The sequence below is a fragment of the Sciurus carolinensis genome, chromosome 2 (assembly GCF_902686445.1).
Source record: "Sciurus carolinensis chromosome 2, mSciCar1.2, whole genome shotgun sequence".
Lineage (NCBI taxonomy): Eukaryota > Metazoa > Chordata > Mammalia > Rodentia > Sciuridae > Sciurus > Sciurus carolinensis.
Window position 1 is genome coordinate 102,325,312 of NC_062214.1, and position 23,690 is coordinate 102,349,001.

General features: G+C 41.3%; 1 protein-coding gene and 1 pseudogene across 2 annotated transcripts in view; both read right to left on the reverse strand.

Annotated features, from left to right (window-relative positions):
- Window positions 1-23,690, reverse strand: part of Gldn (gliomedin) — a 67,599-nt gene that overhangs the window by 31,999 nt on the left and 11,910 nt on the right. For both annotated transcript variants that reach the window (XM_047539873.1, XM_047539874.1), the window contains exon 2: window positions 4,618-4,669. In XM_047539873.1, coding sequence (XP_047395829.1) covers window positions 4,618-4,669 — 52 coding nt within the window. The remainder of the gene's footprint in view (window positions 1-4,617; window positions 4,670-23,690) is intronic.
- On the reverse strand, window positions 12,152-13,513 carry LOC124976859 (DNA polymerase delta subunit 2-like; annotated as a pseudogene).

A 23,690-nucleotide genomic window follows, 5' to 3' on the forward strand; every position in this document is an offset into this window, starting at 1 on the left:
CTGGAACAACATTTTTCAAGCTCTGAAAGAAAATGGATGCCAACCAAGAATCTTATACCCTGCAAAACTTACCTTCAAATTTGACGACGAAATAAAATCCTTCCATGATTAACAAAAGCTAAAAGGAATTTACAAAAAGAAAGCTGGCATTACAGAACATTCTCAGCAAAATATTCCCTAAGGAAGAGATGAAAAACAATGATGTAAATCAGCAAAGGGAGGAACTACCCTAAAGGAACAACCAAATAAAGGAGAAATCAAGTTGTGTCAAAAAAAAAAAAAAAAAAAAAAAAAATGAGCCAAATGACCAGGAATACAAATCATACCTCAATAATAACCCTGAATGTTAATGGCCTGAACTCATAAATCAAAAGACATAGACTGGCAGATTAGATGAAAAAGAAAGATCCAACAATTTGCTGCCTGCAAGAGACTCATCTCATAGAAAGAGATACCCACAGACTAAAGGTGAAAGGATGGGGAAAAACATACCATGCACATGGACACAGCAAAAAAGCTGGAGTATCCATTCTTATATCAGATAATGTGGACTTCAAGCCAAAGTTAGTCAGAAGGGATAAAGAAGGACATTGCATACTGCTTAAGGGAAGCATAAATCAGCAAGACATAACAATCATAAATATCTATGCCCCAAACAGTGGCTCATCTATATACATCAAACAAATCCTTCTCAATGCCAGAAATCAAATAGACCACAACACAACAATACTAGGTGATTTTAACACACCTCTCTCACCACTGGATAGATCCTCCAAACAAAAATTGAACAAAGAAACCATAGATCTCAAAAACACAATCAATAATTTAGACCCAATGGACATTTATAGAATATACCACCCAACAAAGAGTGAATACACTTTCTTCTCAGCAGCACATGGATCCTTCTCTAAAATAGATCATATATTATGCCACAAAGCTACTGTTAGCAAATATAAGAAGATAGAGATACTACCTTGTATTCTATCAGATCATAATGGATTGAAATTAGAAATAAATGACAGAGTAAAAAACAGAAACTACTCCAACACCTGGAGATAAATAATATGCTATTATATGATGAATGGATAACAGAAGATATCAGGAAGGAAATTAAAAAATTCTTAGAGGTAAATGAGAACAAAGAAACAACGTATCAAAATCTCTGGGACACCACGAAAGCAATTCTTAGAGGAAAATTTATTTCATGGTGCGCATTCAATAAAAGAAGAAAAAATAAACAAATAAACGACCTAACACTACAGCTCAAAGCCCTAGAAAAAGAAGAACAGAGCAACACCAAAAATAGTAGAAGACAGGAAATAGTTAAACTCAGAGGTGAAATCAATGAAATTGAAACAAAAGAAACAATACAAAAAATTGACAAAATAAATAGTTGGTTCTTTGAAAAAATAAACAAAATTGATAAACGCTTAGCCACACTAACAAAGAGAAGAAGAGAGAAAACCCAAATTACTAAAATTCGGAATGAACAAGGAAATATCACAACAGACAAGATGGAACTACAAAACATAATTAGAAGCTATTTTGAAAATCTATACTCCAACAAAATAGAAAATCTCAAAGACATCGACAGGTTTCTAGAGACATATGAATTATCTAAACTGAACCAGTAGGACATACACAATTTAAATAGATCAATTTCAAGTAATGAAATAGAAGAGTTCATCAAAAGCCTACCAACAAAGAAAAGTCCGGGACCAGATGGGTTCTCAGCCGAGTTCTACAAAACCTTTAAAGAAGAGCTCATTCCAATACTTCTCAAAGTATTTCATGAAGTAGAAGAGGAGGGAACCCTCCCAAACTCATTCTATAAAGCCAATATCACCCTGATACCTAAACCAGACAGAGATGCATTGAGGAAAGAAAATTTCAGACCAATATCCCTAATGAACATCGACGCAAAAATTATCAACAAAATTTTAGCAAATCGCATACAAAAACATATTAAAAAGATAGTGCACCATGATCAAGTGGGTTTCATCCCAGGGATGCAAAGTTGGTTCAACATCAGGAAATCAATAAATGTAATTCACCATATCAATAGACTTAAAGTCAAGAATCACACAATTATTGCGATAGATGCAGAAAAAGCATTTGATAAAATACAGCATCCCTTTATGCTCAAAACACTGGAAAAAATAGGGATAGTGGGAACATTTCTTAACATTGTACAGGCCATCTTTGCTAAGCCCATGGCCAATATCATTCTAAATGGTGAAAAACTGAAAGCATTCCCCCTAAAAACTGGAACAAGGCAGGGATGCCCTCTTTCACCACTTCTATTCAACATTGTCCTCGAAACTCTAGCCAGAGCAATTAGACAAACCCAGGAAATTAAAGGGATACGAATAGGAAAAGAAGAACTCAAACTATCCCTATTTGCTGATGACATGATTATATATTTAGAGGAACCAGAAAATTCCCCTGGAAAACTTTGAGAACTCATAAGTGAATTCAGCAAAGTAGCAGGATATAAGATTAATGCTCATAAATCCAATGCATTTTTATGCATAAGTGATAAATCTTCAGAAAGAGAAATTAGGAAAACTACCCCATTCACAATAGCTTCGAAAAAAATAAAATACTTGGGAATCAATTTAACAAAAGGGGCGAAAGACCTCTACAATGAGAACTACAGAACACTAAAGAAAGAAATTAAAGAAAACCTTACAAGATGGAACGATCTCCCATGTTCTTGGATAGGCAGAATTAATATTGTCAAAATGGCCATACTACCAAAAGTGCTATACAGATTCAATGCAATTCCAATTAAAATCCCAATGACGTACCTTACAGAAATCAAGCAAGCAATCATGAAATTCATCTGGAAGAATAAGAAACCCAGAATAGCTAAAGCAATCCTTAGCAGGAAGAGCGAAGCAGCGGGTATCGCAATGCCAGAACTTCAACTATACTACAAAGCAATAGTAACAAAAACGGCATGGTATTGGCACCAAAATAGACAGGTAGATCAATGGTACAGAATAGAGGACATGGACACAAACCCAAATAAATACAATTTTCTCATACTAGACAAAGGTGCCAAAAATATGAAATAGAGAAAAGATAGCCTCTTCAACAAATGGTTCTGGGAGAACTGGAAATCCATATGCAACAGAATGAAACTAAACCCCTATATCTCACCCTGCACAAAAATCAACTCACAGTGGATCAAGGACCTTGAAATCAGACAGAGACCCTGCATCTTATAGAAGAAAAAGTAGGTCCAAATATTCAACTTGTTGGCTTAGGATCAGATTTCCTTAGCAGGACTCCCATAGCACAATAAATAAAAGCAAGAATCAATAACTGGGACAGATTCAAACTAAATAACTTTCTCTCAGCAAAGGAAACTATCAGCAATGCGAAGAGAGAGCCTACATAGTGGGAGAAAATCTTTGCCATTCATACTTCAGATAGAGCACTGATTTCCATAATACATAAAGAACTCAACACCAAGAATACAAATAACCCAATCAACAAATGGGCTAAGGATATGAACAGACACTTCATAGAAGATCTACAAGCAATCAACAAACATATGAAAAAATGTTCAACATCTTTAGTAATAAGAGAAATGCAAATCAAAACTACACTAAGATTCCATCTCACCCCAATTAGAATGGCGATTATCAAGAATACAAGCAACAATAGGTGTTGGAGAGGATGTGGGGAAAAAGGTACACTCATACATTGCTGGTAGGGCTGCAAATTAGTGCAGCCACTCTGGAAAGCAGTGTGGAGATTCCTTAGAAAACTTGGAATGGACCCACCATTTGACCCAGCTATCCCACTCCTTGGCCTATACCCAAAGGACTTAAAATCAGCATACTACAGAGATATAGCCACAACAATGTTCATAGCTGCTCAATTCACAAAAGCCAGAGTGTGGAACCAACCTAGATGCCCCTCAATTGATGAATGGATAAAGAAACCGTGGTATATATATATACCATGGAATATTACTCAGCCATAAAGAATAATAAAATTATGGCATTTGCAGGCGAATAGATGCAGTTGGAGAATATCATGCTAAGTGAGATAAGCCAATCTCAAAAAACCAAAGGACAAATGATCTCACTGATAAGTGGATGATGACACATATAGGGGGTGAGGAGGGGGCAAGAAAGGAGGAAGGAGGGACTCTATAGAGGGATAGAGGGGTGGGAGGGGTGGGGGGTGGAGAAAAAAATAACAGAATGAATCAAAAACTATTACCCTAGGTAATGTATGATTACACAAATGGTATGCCTCTACTTCATGTACAAACATAGAAACAAGATGCATCCCATTTGTTTACAATAAAAATGAATTAAAAAAAAACAAACTAATGGGAATGAGGAGCAAATACCTCAAGTTTCTAATTACCCAAGTCCTAATTATTTTCCCTGACTATTTCCATGGCAATACCAGAACCTATTATAATTTTTCATAATTATGTTATAATTGGTTTTTAGCTCTAAAAACATCTAGTAAAAGTAAACCAACAGGTAATTTTACAACACACAATGTTCCTTGTGTTCGCTCTGCTACTGCCTTTTGGCCAGCACAGGTACTGGCTGAGTGAGCAGCTGGGTCAGTGTCCGGCCGGCCTACCTGTGAGGCAGATGCCCTGGGTGCTGTTGCACAGGTCCACCATCACTCGGATCTGCAGGGGAGAGAGGGAGATTAACAGCAGACAGTCGGCATTAGGCCCTGAACTTGCCTTTACAAGCCAGAAAGCAACCATAAAAATCTACCAAGTAACTTCTGGAGAACATGTTGAATTCTGAGGAAAATGGTTAATTTAAAACCGAAAAAGAAACCCCAAAAAGATCTTTTTTTTTTTTTTTTTTGGTGCTGGGGATCGAACCCAGGGCCTTGTGCATGCAAGGCAAGCACTCTACCAACTGAGCTATCTCCCCAGCCCCAAAAAGATCTTAAGGATATTCGATGTGAGTGCTCATCTAGTAACATCACAGACAGAATTTCCTAGATTTCTGTCAACTTCTGAGAAGATAGAGGATGGTGAGAGAATCACCGAATCCAGCTTTCACCAGTGTGGTGCGCTGACTGTCCAACATCTGAAGGGTTCACCGGTGGGCCTGAATAAAGAGTGTGGTGAGCTTCGTGGTTAGGAGCAAGCACTTGTCAAAGGGGTGAATGCAGCGGAGATATTCAACCCCTCAACGCTCCTGTTTCCTTTTCAGAAAACTCAAGTAACATAAGCACCTACCTTGAGGGTTGGGCCAGCTCAATCCCCGCCACTTGGAAGCCGCCCTGTGGAGGCAGTGATTCTCATGCCATGTGGACCTGCCTACTCACCCTGAATAATCACCCATCTCAGGTGGCATTAGCCTGATGCCTGGTTCTCCCATGTCCACCGTCCACTCCTACCATTCTCTGCATCATTCCCTTAAACCTAGTTCAATCATGTTAGATCCATTGGTCAATCTGAAAGATCTCTAAGAAAATTAATAAAATGCGAAGTATAGAGCAGCATGTATAACACACTTTCATTTATGTAAAACATTTGTGCACACACAAATGTTTCTGCATGCTTCTCTCATCCTGATTTTAAGATGATCTCATCTTTGGCTTTCTAGAATATTCCTGGAGACTACTAAAAAGTCTCAAGTAAGGGGGAATAGAGGGTCAGGGGAAAGAGAACTGTACTAAGCATGATATGTCCTTTGTTTTATTCAAATGTTCACTGATTACTCTTTCAATTAAAATATATTCAAAAGAACATGTTTTGATTTGAGGAGAAAAGTGATTTTACCTTTTTTGAGGGAGGGCATGAACCGGGGATTGAACTCAGGGGCACTCAACCACTGAGCCACATCTCCAGTCCTATTTTGCATTTTATTTAGAGACAGGGTCTCATTGAGTTGTTTAGTGCCTCGCTTTTTGCTGAGACTAGCTTCGAACTCACCATCCTCCTGCCTCAGCCTCCCAAGTCACTGGGATTACAGGCATGTGCCACTGTATTGGGTGATTTTGCCTTTTATCTAGGTTAATTCCATTTGGTGGGAGTCCAGAGGAAAACTCACACTGTGTTTACTATTTGTTAGGTATATCAACAGGTATTTGTTGAGCACTTTAGAAACTTATTGTGAAATATATCAAACATATTACAAATTTATTAAATGTGTACAAACAATATAAAGATGAATAACATAAGAAACATATACATTTGGCCCTCTGTGGGGTTCTGCATCCAAAGATTCAACTAACCACAGATTGAAAAACAATTATATCTGTACTGGGCATGTACAAATTTTTTCTCATCATAATTCTATAAACAATATAGTATAACCCCTATTTATATAACATTTATACTGTATTATGTAGATATTGTAAGCAACCCGGAGACGACTTAAATTATACAGGAAGAGGGCTGAGGATGTAGCTCAGTGATAGAGCACTTGCCTGGCATGCACAAGGCCCTGGGTTCTATACAATACTATGTCATTGTATATAAGGGTCTTGAACATCCTCAGGTTTGGGTATCATTGGAGGATCCTAAAACAAATCCCTCATGGATACTGAGAAACTTCCAATGGCTTGGAAGCATCCTGGGTGCCCCTCCTCACCTCAACTACTCTTCTAGCTGAAATATATGAGGCTGTACTATTCTCCCCCAGGTAAGAAGAGAGGCTTAGAGAGGGGCCAACATGTACTCAAGGACACAAAGCTTGCCCATAAAAGGAGCGGGCTCAACTCCAGGTTTCCTGATTCCAGGGCCACCGTACTTTATTATGGCTTTGATGATTACTTTTAAGTAACCAGACAGAAAAATATTTGATTTGCTATTTTTAGTCATTTTCATAAATGAATGTAATCAGCTGCACTATGGACAAAATTTATTGTCTTTAAAAATGTATAATTGACCATTGAGAGAACCAGAAAAGACTTCACAATGCTTCATTTGTTGCCAGGGGGATTACAGCAGAAGGAGTAGTTTGAAACAACAGAAGCATCAATAGGGAAAATGAGCCTTTCTCTTTGATACTCATCACTGGTCTTAGAAGGCACAGCAGAAAAACTAAGAAGGAGTTTTCATTTCCTGACCTTTTGGCTTCATTTTTATGCTAAATGTCAATTTAGATATTTACCAGTAAATTACCTTAGTCTTCAATTAGGAATATTCTTTTAACAAATGTAAGCTATGTAAGATTGTATTGAAGCGAAACATGTGACAAAAACCTGTGGCCATAAAGCCAGAAACTGCCCCCATTTTATGTGGCAGTGGTGGAAAGCCCCTCCTAACTCAGCTGCTGTAGCATGGAGGACGTATTTTGTGAAAACAATGACTGTCACCCTGGGTGTAAAGAAGGGTACCCAGAGAGCACAGGCTTAGTGCATCCGTGGCCAAAGCATCACTGAGGACGGAGACTGGTCTCCCCAGAGGAAACACTGTGACCTGTCAGTTTCTTATCCTAGGCAAGATCAACAAAGCAATGGACAGGGACACACTGCATTGTATGGGAACTTGTCCTCCTCATTGATAATGTTGGGGCTCAGAAGGCAAAACCCCAAAATAAAGGCAGAAGCACCCTCAAAAGCAAAGTTTCTGATCTTTTGTCCTCCTGTCTCTTGCTCTTTCCTATCCCCTCAAGGCAAGTCATAGAAACTAGAACTCTTTTTCCCCAAAGAAAACCATAAAGCCTAAGAATATTGCTCTAATTTCCTTCACTCCTATCCACCCCACCTTTCTGTCTTGGAGCTGGCCATAAAGAAATTCTCTGACATGTCTTGTCAGATAGTGGATCATAGAGCCTCATTTCAGAAGGGGTCCTGCCCCATGCTCAGGAGGAAGGAATGCTGCATAAAGAGGCCAAGGAGACTGAACAGACCAGCCTTGCTGGACTCCCCTCAATCTGCCAAAATACTCTTGTCTAATCATGACTGTCCATGCTTCATGGAACCTAATCACAAAAATGGACAGTCACCTGAAGGTCCCGTGTCATGTAAAACTAGGATCAAGTCAATTTGTTACGCTTTTCTCCTGATAACCTGTGTTCTGGTATAGGGTTGTTGGCCCCGGCCCTTTAAAATGGGCAGCAATGGGATCATCCCCCTTTCCGCCCCTATTACACATGGCAGTGGTTTAGAAAAGACAGCCAAAATGGGCCCTGCTAGTGGCCTGCCTAGACCTCCCAGCTTTCTCTTTGGAAAGAGAACTGGTCTCATGGGATTAGTAAGATTCACTGGGGAACTGGGCAAGGAAGGGGCCCCAGGAGAAAAGTAATGAACTTGCTAGCCTGTCATCAGATGACTTGATCTGGCTTTAATTCAAAGTAAATAGAAATGGGACATAATTTGGCAGCATCTGTTAGGAAGCAAATGCTACAAATTTAGGAATCTCACCCTCTTCCAGGGGTCCGTCTCCTTCCTGGCATGGGATGCAAGGATAGCGAGACAAAAATGCTCATTGCCACACGGTGTGGCAAAAACATGCAGACAGCCTAAAAGTTCATCCAGGGACTTGTTGAACAAATTAAAAAGGATGAGGTAGAGTTATATGTGCTATATGGAAAAACAGCTTTTAAGGGATAAACGTGAAGTGCGGCCTAAGCCACATAAAAGAAATTTTCAATTGGAAAAAAAAAAACCCAACTAAATATGTTAGTATAAGTACAGAGAAAAATTGGGAGGGTCATGAACCAAACCATTTACTGAGATTGTTTTTCCCCCAGAGCCTGAGACTGGCTTTTTGTCATAGGGCACTTATTATTACTTAATATCATCTTGCTTATGTATGTATTTATTTATGTACTGAAAGTGATTTTTTTTCCCCATTCTTTGTTCACAGTTTTGAAAAATATGTTGGAATGATGAATGATGTTTACTTTGCTGTCCTTTTAGTGAGAGAGCAAGAGGGACAATGTGAATGAAATAATGAGTTCTAACAACTTGGCTTTACAACCCTGAACACCAAACCCTCACAATCACCCCAGTGCTTGATATAACATGGACAGAGCTCCATTGTTCCTGATAAACAAGAGAATGAACTAGAACAGTTGTCTAGTCCAGTGATTTTCATGTGGTTCCTAAGCCAGAAGACTTTTATTTTTTCCAAATAAATTGCCAAATCCCAAAGTAAAAAAAAAAAAAAAAAAAAAATCACTAAAAATGGAGCTGCCCTGGGCCACTGGGGTGGGGCTGACTTTAGTTACTATCTGTAAAATAAGAGGGTTGGGCCAGACAGATGATCCTCAGTCTCTGCTCCCACTGGAGTTGTGGGGGGCAGGGGTAGGAGGTGGGGGTGCATTCAGAGGACTCAGATTGAGGCGAGGAGGAATGAGCAAGTTGAGACGCCGGGAACAAGTGGGGCAGCTGGCCAGGCTCGCCCAGCCTCTTCTAGAACTGATGTTATTCCCTACTCATCTACTTCCTCACACTGCTTAACCTTTGGGAAAGGAATTGTTTGAATTCAATTTGAAATGCCAATTTTTACTTTCATTTAGTGTGCATATGAACAGGATATTCAATTTTTACTAATACAGGTATAATTGAAAATGTGTCAATTTTTGTGCAAAACTGAAAGGTTGTATCTTTCTCATCAGAATGAATAGAGCTAAATGAGCAAGCTACAGCAGCTCATCCCAACTCAAAACCCCACAGTGGTTGACTCTTGAACTGCCTTTCCTTCCTCCCAGGATTGGTTCAGAAAAAGTAATGGAGCAAACCTGCCACTTTGCTTGCTCTGGTTTGGGTGTTGCCAAAATGATGAACCATGTCAGGGTTTCTCTGAAGTCCCCTAAGCACGGATTTCCAATTGCTAATTGGAATGCTAAGTCACCTTCCAGATCTGACCTATTGTGCAACTTAAATTCTATCCCTCTTAGACAATTGAGTACTCTTTATGACTCTCCTTAATTATGCAAATTGATGTTATTATGTGCATGCAAATGATCCTGTTAGAAAAAGCTTTGGGGATCTGATAATCAACTTGCCATTGACTCAGATTCCTTAGACTGGAGACACAGGACTGTGAATGGGGTGGCCCAGCTGCTCTTCGCTGGAGACTTAGACCACAGATGTTGGAGGAGTTCCTCATGGGGGTCTGATGCTGCTGTCAGACACCACGGACTCATCCCTGGGACAGGCAGGAATTAGCACTGTGGTCAAGGTATGGTGAGAGCAAGCTGCAAACCCAGCAGGAATTCCAGTTCCTAAGGCCAACCACCTATAGCCACCTAACCAAAACTTAAGACTTCCTGATTTTTACCTCTCCAAATAACTAGCTCTGACTCAAAACAAAGCACAAAGAAAGTTTTTTTCTGGTTTTTGTTTGTTTAGTCATTGTTTTCATTTGGGCATTTGTTACCAAGATTCAGTGGAATTAAAGCAATCAGCTGTGGACAAGTCAGCTTAAATAGCTATTTGCCTTAAAAAGAACATATGGCAGTCACTCAATAAAAAGACCAAAATACTTCCTCCTTTATGCTTTATAAACTGTACTCCCAACTGCTGTAACATTGAGATTTTGAGCTTTGTGTGTGTGTGTGTGTGTGTGTGTGTGTGTGAGATCTCCCAGTTTGGGAACTGTTTTTCTTATATGCTGTTATGGTTTGAATATGAGGTGTCCCCCAAAGCTCATGTGTTACACAGTGCAAGAATGTTTAGACGTGAAATGATTATATTATGAGAGCTGTAATCCAGTCAGTGAATTAACCTGTTAATGGTTTAATAATTTGAAAGAACTATTGTGCTAGGTGGTCACTACAGGCAGGTGGTGTATGAGGGGTACACCTTTGGGAATTATATTTTATCCCTGGCTCCTCAAATACTCCCCCACCCCTCCTTCCCAGCTGCCATTAGCTGAGCAGCTTTCCTCCACCACACCCTTCCACCAGGATATTTTGCCTTACTTGGGTCCAGGGCAATGGAGTTGGCCAACCATGGCCTGAACCTCTAAAATCATGAGTCAAAATAAACTTTTCCTCCCTTGAGTTGTCCTTGTTAGGCATTTTGGTCCCAGTGATAGAAAGCTAACTAACACATATGTAGAGTAAGCTCTAACTTGATCTGGTTTTATTTTGACACTGTGTATGGAGATGCTCTGAGGCACAAGAATCACATCTGGGGCCTGATATCCTAGGTCCCAGCTAGTGTTGAACTGCAGCCCCACAGGAATATCAGCTGAAGGCCCAGACATCAGGCATTTATCAGCTCCAGTGAGCATGTCCTGGTCATCTTCTGCCAGCCAACATCAGCGACCTGGGCTGCAGGCAGTTCATTCAGATCGGGATCCTCAGAACCCAGTGGAGTGCTGCTCAGGCCTTCCCCAACAGCCCAGTTCCTGCTGACTACTCCTTCTGAACCTGCAGCACCACTGCATGGACAGCAGTTGGCTCCCTTAGCCACTGCTACTCTAGCATTTCTCATAGGCTCCTACTGACGGGGACTATTTCATCCTGTTTGCCCCAGTCAAACATTCACTCCCTTTCCCAGCACTAGAATGGCATTCAGCACATACTAGGTGTTCAATAAACACTTCAATATCAATTACTTACTCAATTGAGAGGAAAATGTGCTTCTAAACCAATGATACTGTTTTCTGATTGGCAGTAATATTGTTCGTAGTGTTGTGGCTCAGAAAACCATGCCCCAGAGTATGTGCTTAGGTATGCTAAATGCTTTTGAATTAGAAGAATTTGGAAGTCCTTAGAAGCTACTTCACAACCAAGGACTTTCTAATCTTCTCCTGGATACCCTGTACTTGGGAAGGGAAGGGCTCTTTCTGGAAACTCTTTCCAAAAGAAAAGCAATCGTCTTAAACTCTATCCTTAAGAATCTCATTAAGTAACCAGGAAAGATTAACCGCCAGAGGAGAGAAGAAATTAAACATCACCAGCATAGAGACAGACTTAAAAATCTGTCCTTTTGAGGGCATCTCTGAGAGATTACCTGGGAGACTTTATCTGCATATTTCACATTTGTTCACAGTGCAGTTTCCTTCCCTCACCCTCTCCTAACCTGCTTCCCCTTCCCCCCAGTTTCCTCAGCCCCTCTTTCTTTCTGTAGCTCACAATGCCATTTAATCTTTTTTTTTTTTTTTTTTCCACCAGTAAACGTAAGTGCTTATTTACAAGGCTCACATTGCAAAGGCAAATGACCTGGTCCAGGCTGCCTCTCTACATCAGGGGCCCAGCCCCAGGCCTCCAAGGTCATCATCCTCTGCTCCAAAACCAGCAAAGCTGATAGGCTGGCAGACTGGGCTGCACAGGTTCACCAAGCAGGCGGTCTGGGTGGCACTGAAGTCAGGAATGGCCACCAACAGCACCATCTGGTCCTCAGGTCTCAGATAATTTTGGAGTCAAAACTGGGGGTGTTGCCACAAAAGTAGACATGAGGGCACTCCAGAAAGATGAATGGGTCAGTTTTGTAGAAGGTGTCAGGAGCCTAGGGTGTCAGGAGCTGTGGGGCTGATGTGACGGACCCTCAGGGCCCACTCCACGATCCCCAAATGGTCTTTCATTCTGCTGTATCGGAAAACGTCACTCGCATTCTGTCCTGATGTGCCAGGAACATGATTCCATTGATGGTGGCCTGGTAGGGGTTGGTGACCAGCTGCAGTGTGGAGTAGGCAGTGGACAGTGGGAACATGCAGGGGTGCAGGGGCTGCTGGGGGAGCGTAGAGTTGGTTGGATCAAATTCGCTGGGCATCCTGTCAACTGCAGGAGGATCTCGTCCAGCATCTTGACCACTTCCACACTGGCTGGCTAGGTTTTCTTGGTGAGATACTTGGCCTTGTTGTCAGAATCTCTGCTCCGGGTGCTGCGACTGAGGAGTTTGCCGGCAAGGAAAACCCAAGAGACATGGGCAGCACTGCACTGCTCCCCTTCATCCCCGAGCTGCCCTGTCACCATGTCCTCCAGTTGCTGAGTCCCCAGCAGGCTCCCACCACCGCCTCCACCCAGGCCCAGCCCAGACACCAGCAGCACAAAGCTGTCTGTGTCAAGAGGGGGTGCAGGCTTCTGTGGAGCAAGGTCAGCAAACAGTGGTCCTCTACCAGAAACTTTGATCATCTCTCATGAAACCAAAAACCACCAGGACTGTTCCTGTGACCGACTTTGACACGTGGATGGTGCCTTTCAGTTGGATACGCTGCAATGCATCTTCCGAGACCAGCTCATCATCCGGTGGGTGTATTTGCTCTGAGGAGGCTGGGGGCGCAGGTTGTGCTCTTCGCTGATCTCACGCAGGACGGAGGCTGGAGCAGCATGGCCGTGAACAGAGTGCCCCTGCGCAGCACTTCTCCCCACACTGCAGCCCACAGCTCCTTTACTTCAACTTCACTGCCCCAGTGCTGCTTGGGTCACCAAGAAGGGTCTGCCTCTGGATGAGGCGGGTGGCATAAATGTGGGCTTCTCTCCCCCAGCCTGAAGGGTTGTGAGGAGTTGGTGTAAGTTGCCACAGGTACCTGGGCGAAGGTGGCACTGTCGACTGAGGGTGGAGACAGCAGAGTGTGGGCCCTCCGGGCTGCATGTTCAGAAAACATGGCTGTACTCTTGCTTGCCCAGGCCAAAGAGGATCACGTGCAGTGCACCATATCCTGCCTCACAATGCTATTAAGCTTCAACCATCTGGATCTTTGAGTTTCATTGATATTTTGTATGGATCCCATACTTATGCATGCTAATAAAATTTGTATACTTTTTCTTCTGTTAATCTATTTTCAGTTTATTTCAGCATATTTATTTTGAACCTTCAGAGGGAAAGTTTGAGCTTCTCAACAACAGAAACTAAAAATCCAGTATGTGGTTGTTTCTCTTTGTGCCTCTTTAGCATAATTTCATTTCTGCAGACACTCCAAAACCTCCTAGAAATCAGGACTTTGTAGATGCTAGGGTTATCTTCTTAGAATTCCAACACATGCTGTCCCCCTCCTGCCTATAGTATTATCATAGTAACCACTGATGCATCCTGGTCTATATGGTAATAATACACAAAAATTTCATACTGTCTTGAATCAAGGTGCTCCACATGAGGCTCTGTATCCAGGTCAGGTTAGGACTGAGTCAGCCATGCAGAGACTGGGGTGTTTATATGGAAAGGAGTCTAAGACATTACTGAAAATACACCGTCAAGGCAAAACATTGGTATTGGTTTAGATGTAGGTGTCCCCCCAAAGCTCACATGTGAGACAATGCAAGAAGGTTTGGAGGAGAAATGATTGGTGTACAGCCTTAAATTAACCAGTGAATTAATCTCTGATGGGATTAACTGAGTGGTAACTGGAGATAGGTGGGGTGTGGCTGGAGGAAGTGGTTCATTGGGATATATATTTATGTCTGGCAAGTGGAGTCTCTCTCTGTTTTCTAGTTCTCCCTCACCTTGAGCCCCAAGGAATGGAGCTTGCTGTCTATGGACTCAGACCTCTGAAACAGTGAGCCCTCAAATAAACTTTTCTTCCTCTATAGTTGTTCTGGTTGGGTCCTTTTAGTTACAGCAATGAAAAAGCTGACTAAAACAATATGGCACTCACCAGAGCTTCCTGCTTTGCTAAGTGCCCTAGGGTCTGGTGGAGGCTAGTCTGCCTCCAAGCAGTATAGCCTATCTCTAGGCATGTGTTTTGCTGAGTAGGTCTGAAGAGCTGAGCTGAATCGCTGCGCTGGAGACTGAGCGAGGCCCTCTAGCAGTCCTCTTTCTCAGCCTAGCTTGGTCATCACTCAGATTCTCTAATTAAATGTTGAACAAATAATTAACAAGTGTCAGTTTGAAGTCCACTGATGAGCACTGGTAAGCTCTCTTGCATACAAATGTTGTGGGCAACATAAGCTAAAGCTTGGCTGGGTTGGGCTAAGGACTTGTGGACAACCCAACTGGAAGAGGCAGCGCCAGTAAACACATGCATGCCAAAATCCCTGTAAAAAACCTTTCGTCCAGGATCAGGCCTTTGGAAACACTCTGTATGACATTGGTTAACATTGGGAACATGCAAAAGCACATGGTTTAAGTCCCTGAGGAAGCACTCCTTCCCAAGATGTGCTTCAAGGTCTTCAGGGTCTGACCTCAGGTGGGGCTTGGTGGGACCAGCAATGGTCTGGTTGTTTCTTCTTATTAACTGCAGCAGGACCTGGAGACGTTCCTGAGCCCCTTTCACAAAATAAGGAACAAAGTAGGAAAAATGACAATTCTTACCCCAGAGGGTGGTTGTGAGGACTCAATGAAAAAGTCTTTATGAAAACAACTGCTTGTTGCCCTGATGTTATAGAAACATATTTAGTCATGAATTGTATGCGAATCAGCTGATTTGCTTTCTGAAAAATTACCATTTCTTCGATTAATACTACTTCAATGAAGCTATTTCATTGTCTAATTGCCAGCTTGTTCTATCAATTAAATTAAAAATGTAATATGAGAAAGATTTTTAGAAATAGCCAGGCATGAATTGTTACGCATCATAACCTACCACCAAATAAATATAAGCCCAAACTGGTCATTCTAACCCCTTTCCTAAGCCTTTGCCTTCTCCTGCCTGAAGCTCAACAGGCCCCTTCAAGTCCCCACTTCCTAGCCAGGTCCTGTCTTCAGTTCAAGTGACTGCCACTCAGTGATAACAAATCTTTTTGGTTTTCCTCTTGTTGCCTGGTTAGTTGGGAGTTGCCAGCAGCAAGAATTCTTCCTTGTACTAATTGACTGACCAAGCTCCAGAACCAGAAATGCTGGGTCAATCTCAAAGGGGGCCTTAGACTGGGGACAGCTCAGAAGCAGAGTACTAGCAAGGCACTTAGTTTGATACCAAGCACTGAAAAAAAGAAAAAGGAAGCTTCCAGCCATATTCTGCCAGTATCCCTGTGCTTAATGTTTCTTCATTCAGGTCAGAAAGAGACACAGAGACAACTCAATGTTATATCTGATTAAATATCAGTATCTGATCCTGAAACAGTTCTTCTCCAGGAATTAAAAAAGAAAGCAACTAAATCAAGTCATTAATCTTAAACACTTGCCTGAACTTTGTTTTTAAGAAGTCATTTTGGCCATATGGTGGTGCACACCTGTAATCCCAGTGGCTTGGGAGGGTGAGGCAGGAGGATCACAAGATCAGCCTCAGCAAGGCCCTAAGCAACTTAGCAAGACCCTGTCTCAAAAAAAAAAAAAAAAAAAAAAAAAAAAAAAAAAAAAAAAAATTTAAAAGGCCTGGGGATGTGGTTCAGTGGTTAAACATCCTTGGGTTCAAACCTTGGTACCAAAAAGAAAAAAAAAAAAGGTGGATTTGTAGCAGACTGCTTATTTTGTAGTCCTGCAGTTTTAGAAGTATTTTGGTTGATTGTTTTCTTAAAGGGGACAGGCTCTTTCTACCTCTGTATATTTTAGACATATGTATGTGTAATAGACTAGCTTTTGAATTGAAGTATATTTAATATGAGTGTAGTGAGACAAGGAAAGAATAGGAAGTGCTATAGTTGTGTGTTATGTAGTAATAATAAGCTGTATTGGGCATTTGCCTGGACTTGTAAAACTAAAATCATAAAATACAGCAGATGCCTGGTGACAAAGTTGCTGTGTGGCAGGATGACACTCTTGAACAATGCCAATATGAATCTTTATCTATGATTTGAGTGGTGGCTCCTAGTTTAGTCGTGTTCTGGTCTTTTATCAATGAAGATCAGAGCATGACTGGGCTGAAAATCACTACTTAAACCCCTGGACTTTTGGAGCAAACTGTCAGCAGCACTGTGACCAGAGGACTCCACGTCACTCTGTCTCTTGACTGCCCTGGTTGCTGTCCACAATATTGCTAATTGCTGATCAACCTTTATCACTAAGCCCGGACAACTAACCACTGCTCCAGCGACAACAACTGCTATCTCAAACATCCAGCCTCTGACTCATGGGACATCCGAGGAGCTGAGAGAGGCTACGGCTGAGAAGGATCCCTTCTGTCTTATTGGCTGACTTCTTGGCTAAGAGACATTGCATTGAGTAAGTCCATGGGAATTGGACTCCAGGTGAATGAAGTCCATGGGAATTGGACTCTAGGTGAATAAGAGGGTGAATCTTTAATGTATTTGTTACTGTTAGTAGGAATATTAAGTTGACTTGCTATTATTAGGAATGTTAAGGTGAATGTGTATTGCATGAATAAAATCCACTCATTGGAACCAAACCCGATTCCTCTCTTACTGCTCACGACAATGAGAAAATAAAGATGAAGATTTATCTGATCTTGAGATCTAGAGGAAGGAAAGAACATTCTAAACATAAAAACAAAAGTAAAACCCATCAGTGAAAGACTTTATAGATCTGACTACATGGAAATGAAAAAATTTCAACTGCCATCGTACTCAAAGATCTATAAACAAAACTAAAAGGAAGAAAATGTCCTTGGGCAAAAGGTGTAAAGAACATGGGTTCTGGAATCAAACACATCCTGTCTGAATTCCAGTTCCTTTACTAAGTAGGTCACGTAGCTGCCTAGAGTGCTTAACATCTCTAAGCTTCTATCTGCAAAACAGGAGTAATAATAACAACAACATCAACTTCGTCACAGAATTGTCTTTAGGATAAGTTAAGGACCTTCTTGAAATACATACCTACAGCTCTTAGCATAGCACCTGGCACATTGTATAATTGTTATTAGGAGGAAATATTACAAAGTATATAGGACAAGAAAAGTTGATAATGTTCCTTTGTAAAGAATACTTGTAAATTATTAAAAAAAGATTAAAACCCTAATCAAAATGAGCAAAGAACATGAATGAATAGTCATAATATAAAAAAGTTTAAATCACTAATAAACATCTAAAAAAATATTCACTTTCACCACGATCAAACACTGGCAGCCCCTTTCAAGAGGTGAGGGATCCAGTCCATCCAGAAATCAGGCCTTTCTTTTTTAAATCTCAGACTATCAAGACTGTTATCCCTTCTCCTACCCAATCTGGCATAATTTGAGGCCACTGATTCTCCAGTTTTGTGATATCATTCATTGAATTACTAGATTCAAATTATACTAGTCTTCGCCGAGCATGTAATCCCATGGTACACACCTATAATCCCAGTGGTTCAGGAGACTGAGGCAGGAGGATCACAAGTTCAAAGTCAGCCTCAGCAATTTAGCAAGGCCCTAAGCAATTTAGTGAGACCCTGTCTCTAAGTAAAATACAAAAAAGGTCTGGGGATATGGTTCAGTGGTTAAATGCCCCTGGGTTCAATCCCTGGTACCACAAACAAACAAACAAACAAACAAAACAAATTATACTTGTCTTTGACTATTTTTGACTTTCCTTTGATATTTTTGACTACTAAGTCAATAAGGGTCTTTTTGGCACAAGGCCACAATGTGTAGTGGCTGGTATGGTCAGCCAAATTGTCTTGGAATTTAAAGGTGCTTCACAAAGTTTTAGCACCCCAAAAAGGTAAAATTCACAGTGTCTGGCATTCAATAAAAAATTACTGTACCTACAAAGAAACAGAAAAACAACCGAAAATGCGAAGGAGAAGTGGAAAATCAGCCAACTGAAACCCACCCAGAAATGATACAAATAAAGGAATTGGGAGAGAAGGACAATAAAATAGTTAACTGTATCCCATACATTTGAAAAACTAGAGAAAAAATGGAACATGTCAGATAGAAAGAAAAAGTACAAGAAACACCTGACCCATACTTCTAGAAATGAAACATGCCAATTTTGAGATGAAAAGTACTCTGGGTGACACTAAGGGCAACTTAGACATTGCAAAACAAAAAGTGTTAAACTTGAAGATACAGCAATAGAAACTAACCAAAACGAGACACAGGGAGAAGCCTTCAAAGACGATGCGAGGGCTGGGATGTGGTGTGGCGCAGCGGCAGAGCACTCGCCTAGCATGCAGAAGGCGTGGCTTGGTTCCCTAGCACCACAAACAAACAAAACAGAGCAACACTGAGCATCACTCACATCACTGTGCATCACTGAGCAACCTCAGGTGGCCCAGCGTATGTGTAATCAGAATCCTGGGCAGGTGGGAAGGGCAGGAAAAACATTTTCAGTGACAATGGCAGAAAAATATTCCATTATAAGTTTAATATAAATTAAATGTAAACTATAAATTTAATATAAATTATAAATCCCTAAATCCAATAAGCTCAAGAAACCTCAAACACAGGAAGCATGAAGAACAGAATAGCAAGGCTTATAATAATAAAATTGCTTAAATCATGTGAGAAGAGGAACTCCTAAAGGGAGTCAGAGAAAAAAATGACACATTTCATACAGAGGACAAAGATTAACAACAGACATGTCATCAGAAATGATGCAAATGAGCTGTGTGGGGTGGCACACACCTGTAATCCCAGCAACTCAGGAGGCTAAGGCAGGAGGATTACAAACTTGAGGCCAGCCTTTGCAATTTAGCAAGTCCCTGAGCAAGACCCTGTTGCAAAGTAAAAAGGGCTAGGGATGTGGCTCAGTGATTCAAGCCCCAGCACAAAAAAAAAAAAAAAAAAGGAAAGAAAGAAAGAAACAATGCAAATGAGAAGGCGGTGGAGTAATATCAGTTAAGGTACCTGAAAGACTTTTTTAAAAAATTTTTTCCAGTGTTAGGGATCCAAGCCAGGGCCTCAAACGTGCTAGGCAAGTACTCTGCCATGGAGTTACAACACCCGCCTAAGAAAACCATTTTCAGTCCAGAATTCTATAGTCAAAATAAAATTTTCAAAAATGAGTACCAAGAAGTTCTTCAGGGAAATAAAAATAATATAGGTCAGAAACTCATTATTTATACAAAGGAAAAAGCATTGAAGAAGGAATAAGTGAAGATCAAACCTTTTCTTTTTCTTTAAAAAAGTCAGAATAAAGACTTTTCTGATACTTGTGCATCCACCTGCATCATACTCAAGCTAAGAAAAACCACCTGCTGTCCCAGTGCACCCCTCCTCCCATCCTTCAAGACTGGCTCAATGCTGCCTCCTTCTGGAAGCCTTCCCCAACTGCCCGCTGCACCCTCTTCTTGCCTCTCAGGGTCCTATTATCCATTGCTTCAAGTCACAGTGTTTGAGAATTTGTCTCTTCCCTCCCAATAGCCCAGACATTCCTGGGGTGCTCCTTTCTTGTTCTTCTTTATCACCCACAGTGTGCATCCATCCTGCCTATATTAGGCACTGAATGTTTGTTACATTGACTTAAATATTACTAGATTAATAAAAGATTCCTTTAAAAAATGTTTTTATTAGTGCATTATAATTATATATAATAGTGGGGTTCATTAGACATAACCATATATGCATGGAATGTAGTTTACTCCATTTCAGTCCCCAGTGCTTCCTCTTTCTCTCCCCTCCTCCTTCTCCCTGTTCCCCTTCCTTTACTATACTGATCTTCCTTCTATTTATTTACTGTTTTTAATAATGCTTTATAGATAGACATAAAGGTGAAATTCACTGTGATATATTCATATATGTACACAGCATAATTTGTTTAAACCTCTTTTCAAGACATTATTATTTTCTTCTTTGGCATGGGGATTGAATCCAGGGTGCTTAAACACTGAGCCACATCCTTTTTATTTTTTATTTTGAGACAGGGTCTAAGTAACTTAGGGTCTTGATAAGTTGCTGAGGCTGGCTTTGAACTCATGATTCTCCTGCCTAAGCCCCCAGAGCCTCTGGGATTACAAGTATGAGCCACCTCGCCTGGTCTTTTCAAGACATTTTTGACTGATTTAGAAGTACCTATCTATTCATAACCAAATGCTTGATAAGCCAGAACCTATGCTTTTCCAGAAAAGACAAAATCTCTGGGCACAAAAGGCTCACAATAGAATCAATTCATTTAATTTGGTTTCTTATGAAAGAGCATATATTTTTTCCAAGCTGTCTACGTTTAACAAGGATGAGGTGGACTTGTTTAGAGTCTCTCCATGTCCAGGAAATGAAAGAGATGATGCTTAGCTTCTCCACCGTTTCCTGAGCATGTCAGCCAGGACCTCCCCCACCCCAACCAGGAATGAAGCTGACTCTTTGACATCCTCACTTGGCCATCTAAAGGAAATATCAAGGTTCCAAAACTGAACTCCTAATCTTCTCCCCAGTGTTGTTCCATCTGCATTTTTGCCGTCTCAATTAATGGCAATTCTTTCACTGTTCAGTCACTAATACTGGAGTCACTTAACTCCTCTTTCCCTCCACAACATTTAAACTGTCAGCTCACACCTCAGGCATTTCTAGAGACTGCCCACCTCTTATCTTCTCCATTGCTACCACCTGTCTAAGCTACCATCTTCTTTCACCTAGATTATTGCAGTAGCTATTGAAATGGCCTCCCAACCTGCCCACACACAAAGTCTATTCCCATCACAGAGAAATCAGAGTCATTCTTTGTCACTAATCTGCTCCATGTCCTTCTCATAAAAGCCAGTGTTCTAACAACAGCCTGCGAGGCCCTTGTTCAGAAACTGGTCCCTGTTCCTCCTTCCCTTAATCATCCTTCGGGCTTTCTTTCCTGTTACTCTTTTTAGCTCACTCTACTCCAGTCTCCTTGCGGTATGTTCCCTGAGCTCTCTAGACACTTTCCGCCTCAGGGCATTTGCACTCACTGTTTCCTCTGCCCAAATGACCCTTCCCCAGAAATTGACATGACTAGCTCCCTCACCCATGTCAAGTCTATGCTCAGCTGTTACCTTCTCGGTGTGCCTTCCCTGCCACACTGCTTAGAATTACTTCTTCCTCTCCCTCTCTCTAACTCCCTCCCCCACTTTTATAGTTGTCCACAGTGTTTACTGCCTTCTCATGTTGTAGATAATCTACTTACTTTGTTTTTTGTCTGTTCTTTACTTCCTCAGAACATAAACTCCAAGAGATCAGAGATTTGTATGTTTTGTTCGTGTTGTTTCTTTTGTATCTACAACAGGGCCTGGGACACAAGAGGAGCTCAGTGATGATGTGTGGAATGAATGAATGACTCTTTCACAGATCTCTAAGTCAGTCTTACCCAGACCTCATGTCATCTCCTATGTGGTGGTAGCATGAATTCCTAGGAAACAATTTTGAAAATGCTCCAGGATCTACCTTCCAAAATTTTAAAATGGCAAGAAACCAGATTCAGAAACCGGCAGATCCCTGAATTTTTTTGTACTTGTTGAGTTGTAGATGGCTCCGTCAAGAGAGCTTCATCGAATACCTCACCAGAGGCATGGCAGAGAACTGTGAGATAGATTTAAAGAGACAAGGTGACTGGTGGTAAAATTAGAGACAAAGAAATAACACACAAAAAAACAAACACAAAGTTTTCGTTGTATGATATAAACAAAGAAGTGCAGAAGTTAGGGTAGGAAGAGATGAGTGTTTTGAAGTGAGCTGAGGATCACTTGTATCTCCCAGGCCTCTACAGGAGCTTCTGAAACGAGAGGGCTCTGGAATACTCTTTCACTCACCACTGGTAGCAGTGCTTGGTGCTCACACTGTCCCCTTCAACAAGCATCTTCAGATAATTTCTGATTTTTATCCAAGCATTCTTATCCTCACCCAATAGTCAGAAAACTGTGCATAAACCACAGTCAAGAACTTGTTTGATGTTGAGGGGAATGGACGGAGAATGAAACCATTATCCCCAAACCCTGCCCTGTAGCATTCTTTGTGCACAGCAAAACATTTGTGATGATGTTTTATCAACCTACTCAGCCCCTCTCCCTCAGCACAGGAATATCTACAAGTGGTTGCTCCAGAAAACATGTGGATGAGGTCCTTAGGGAGGTAGTGAGAGGCTCACCCACAAAACAGTTGTTGATGTGTTAGTATTAGTGTCAGAACACTGGCTGGATGAACTTTTGGTCTAACAAGCATGTAGAATTAGTCAATGAAAGAATAAACGTGTAAGTTCATATTGGATGTGAAGGATAAAAATAATTGCAAATTATGCTCAATGTAATTAACCTCTCTAAATCCAATATCCAAACTACATTTTTTAGACCAATTAACCATCAAACAACTATCTGGAAAACAGAATTTTTTTTAGAGGTCTCTGTGTTGCCCCAGTTGCCTGAGATTCCACACTGGGGAAAGAACCCAGGGGTGCTCCACCACTGAGCTTTCTATCCCCAGCCCTTTTAAAACATTTTCACTAAGTTGCCCAGGCTGACAACTTGATCCTCCTGCCTCAGTCTCCTGAGTAGCTGAGATTCTGGGCGTGGCCACCGCGCCCAGCTGCCTTCCACTTTTTAGATTTGTAAAGACGTCTCTCATGGAGAACACAGAGTTCTTCTTGGGAGTAAGCTGCTTTCTTTTTCTGAATACTCTTTTCTTGTCTTGGTTTTCCTTCCCTCTTTTCTCTCTTTTCATGTCATATTCAGTCCCCAAACACGGTCAGCACCCTCACTTCCAATCTGCTTCCGTGCTTCCTCATCCGGGTCGGTGACAGCGCTGTCCTTCAGTTTTGAACAGATCTGGGTCGTGTGACCCTTTTTCTTAAGCCCAATTAGTTACCAAGGTCAATTCATTCTTCTCTCTTTAAACCTGCAGGATGTAGTCGCTTCTTCTCCACTCCCAGTGCCCCCACCTTATCCAGACAGGGATCATTTCTTGCCTGAATTAATGAAATTACTTCCTAACTTTCCCCTTGCCTTTAATCTTCCCCAACCATCAGGTCTGTCCTCTTAGAAATCGCATTCTTTACAATTTCCCTGTGACAGGGTCAATGGGCTCCCGGTTGCTCACCAGGTTCATTCTCAACTTAGTTCCCTCTCTCCAGTCCAGA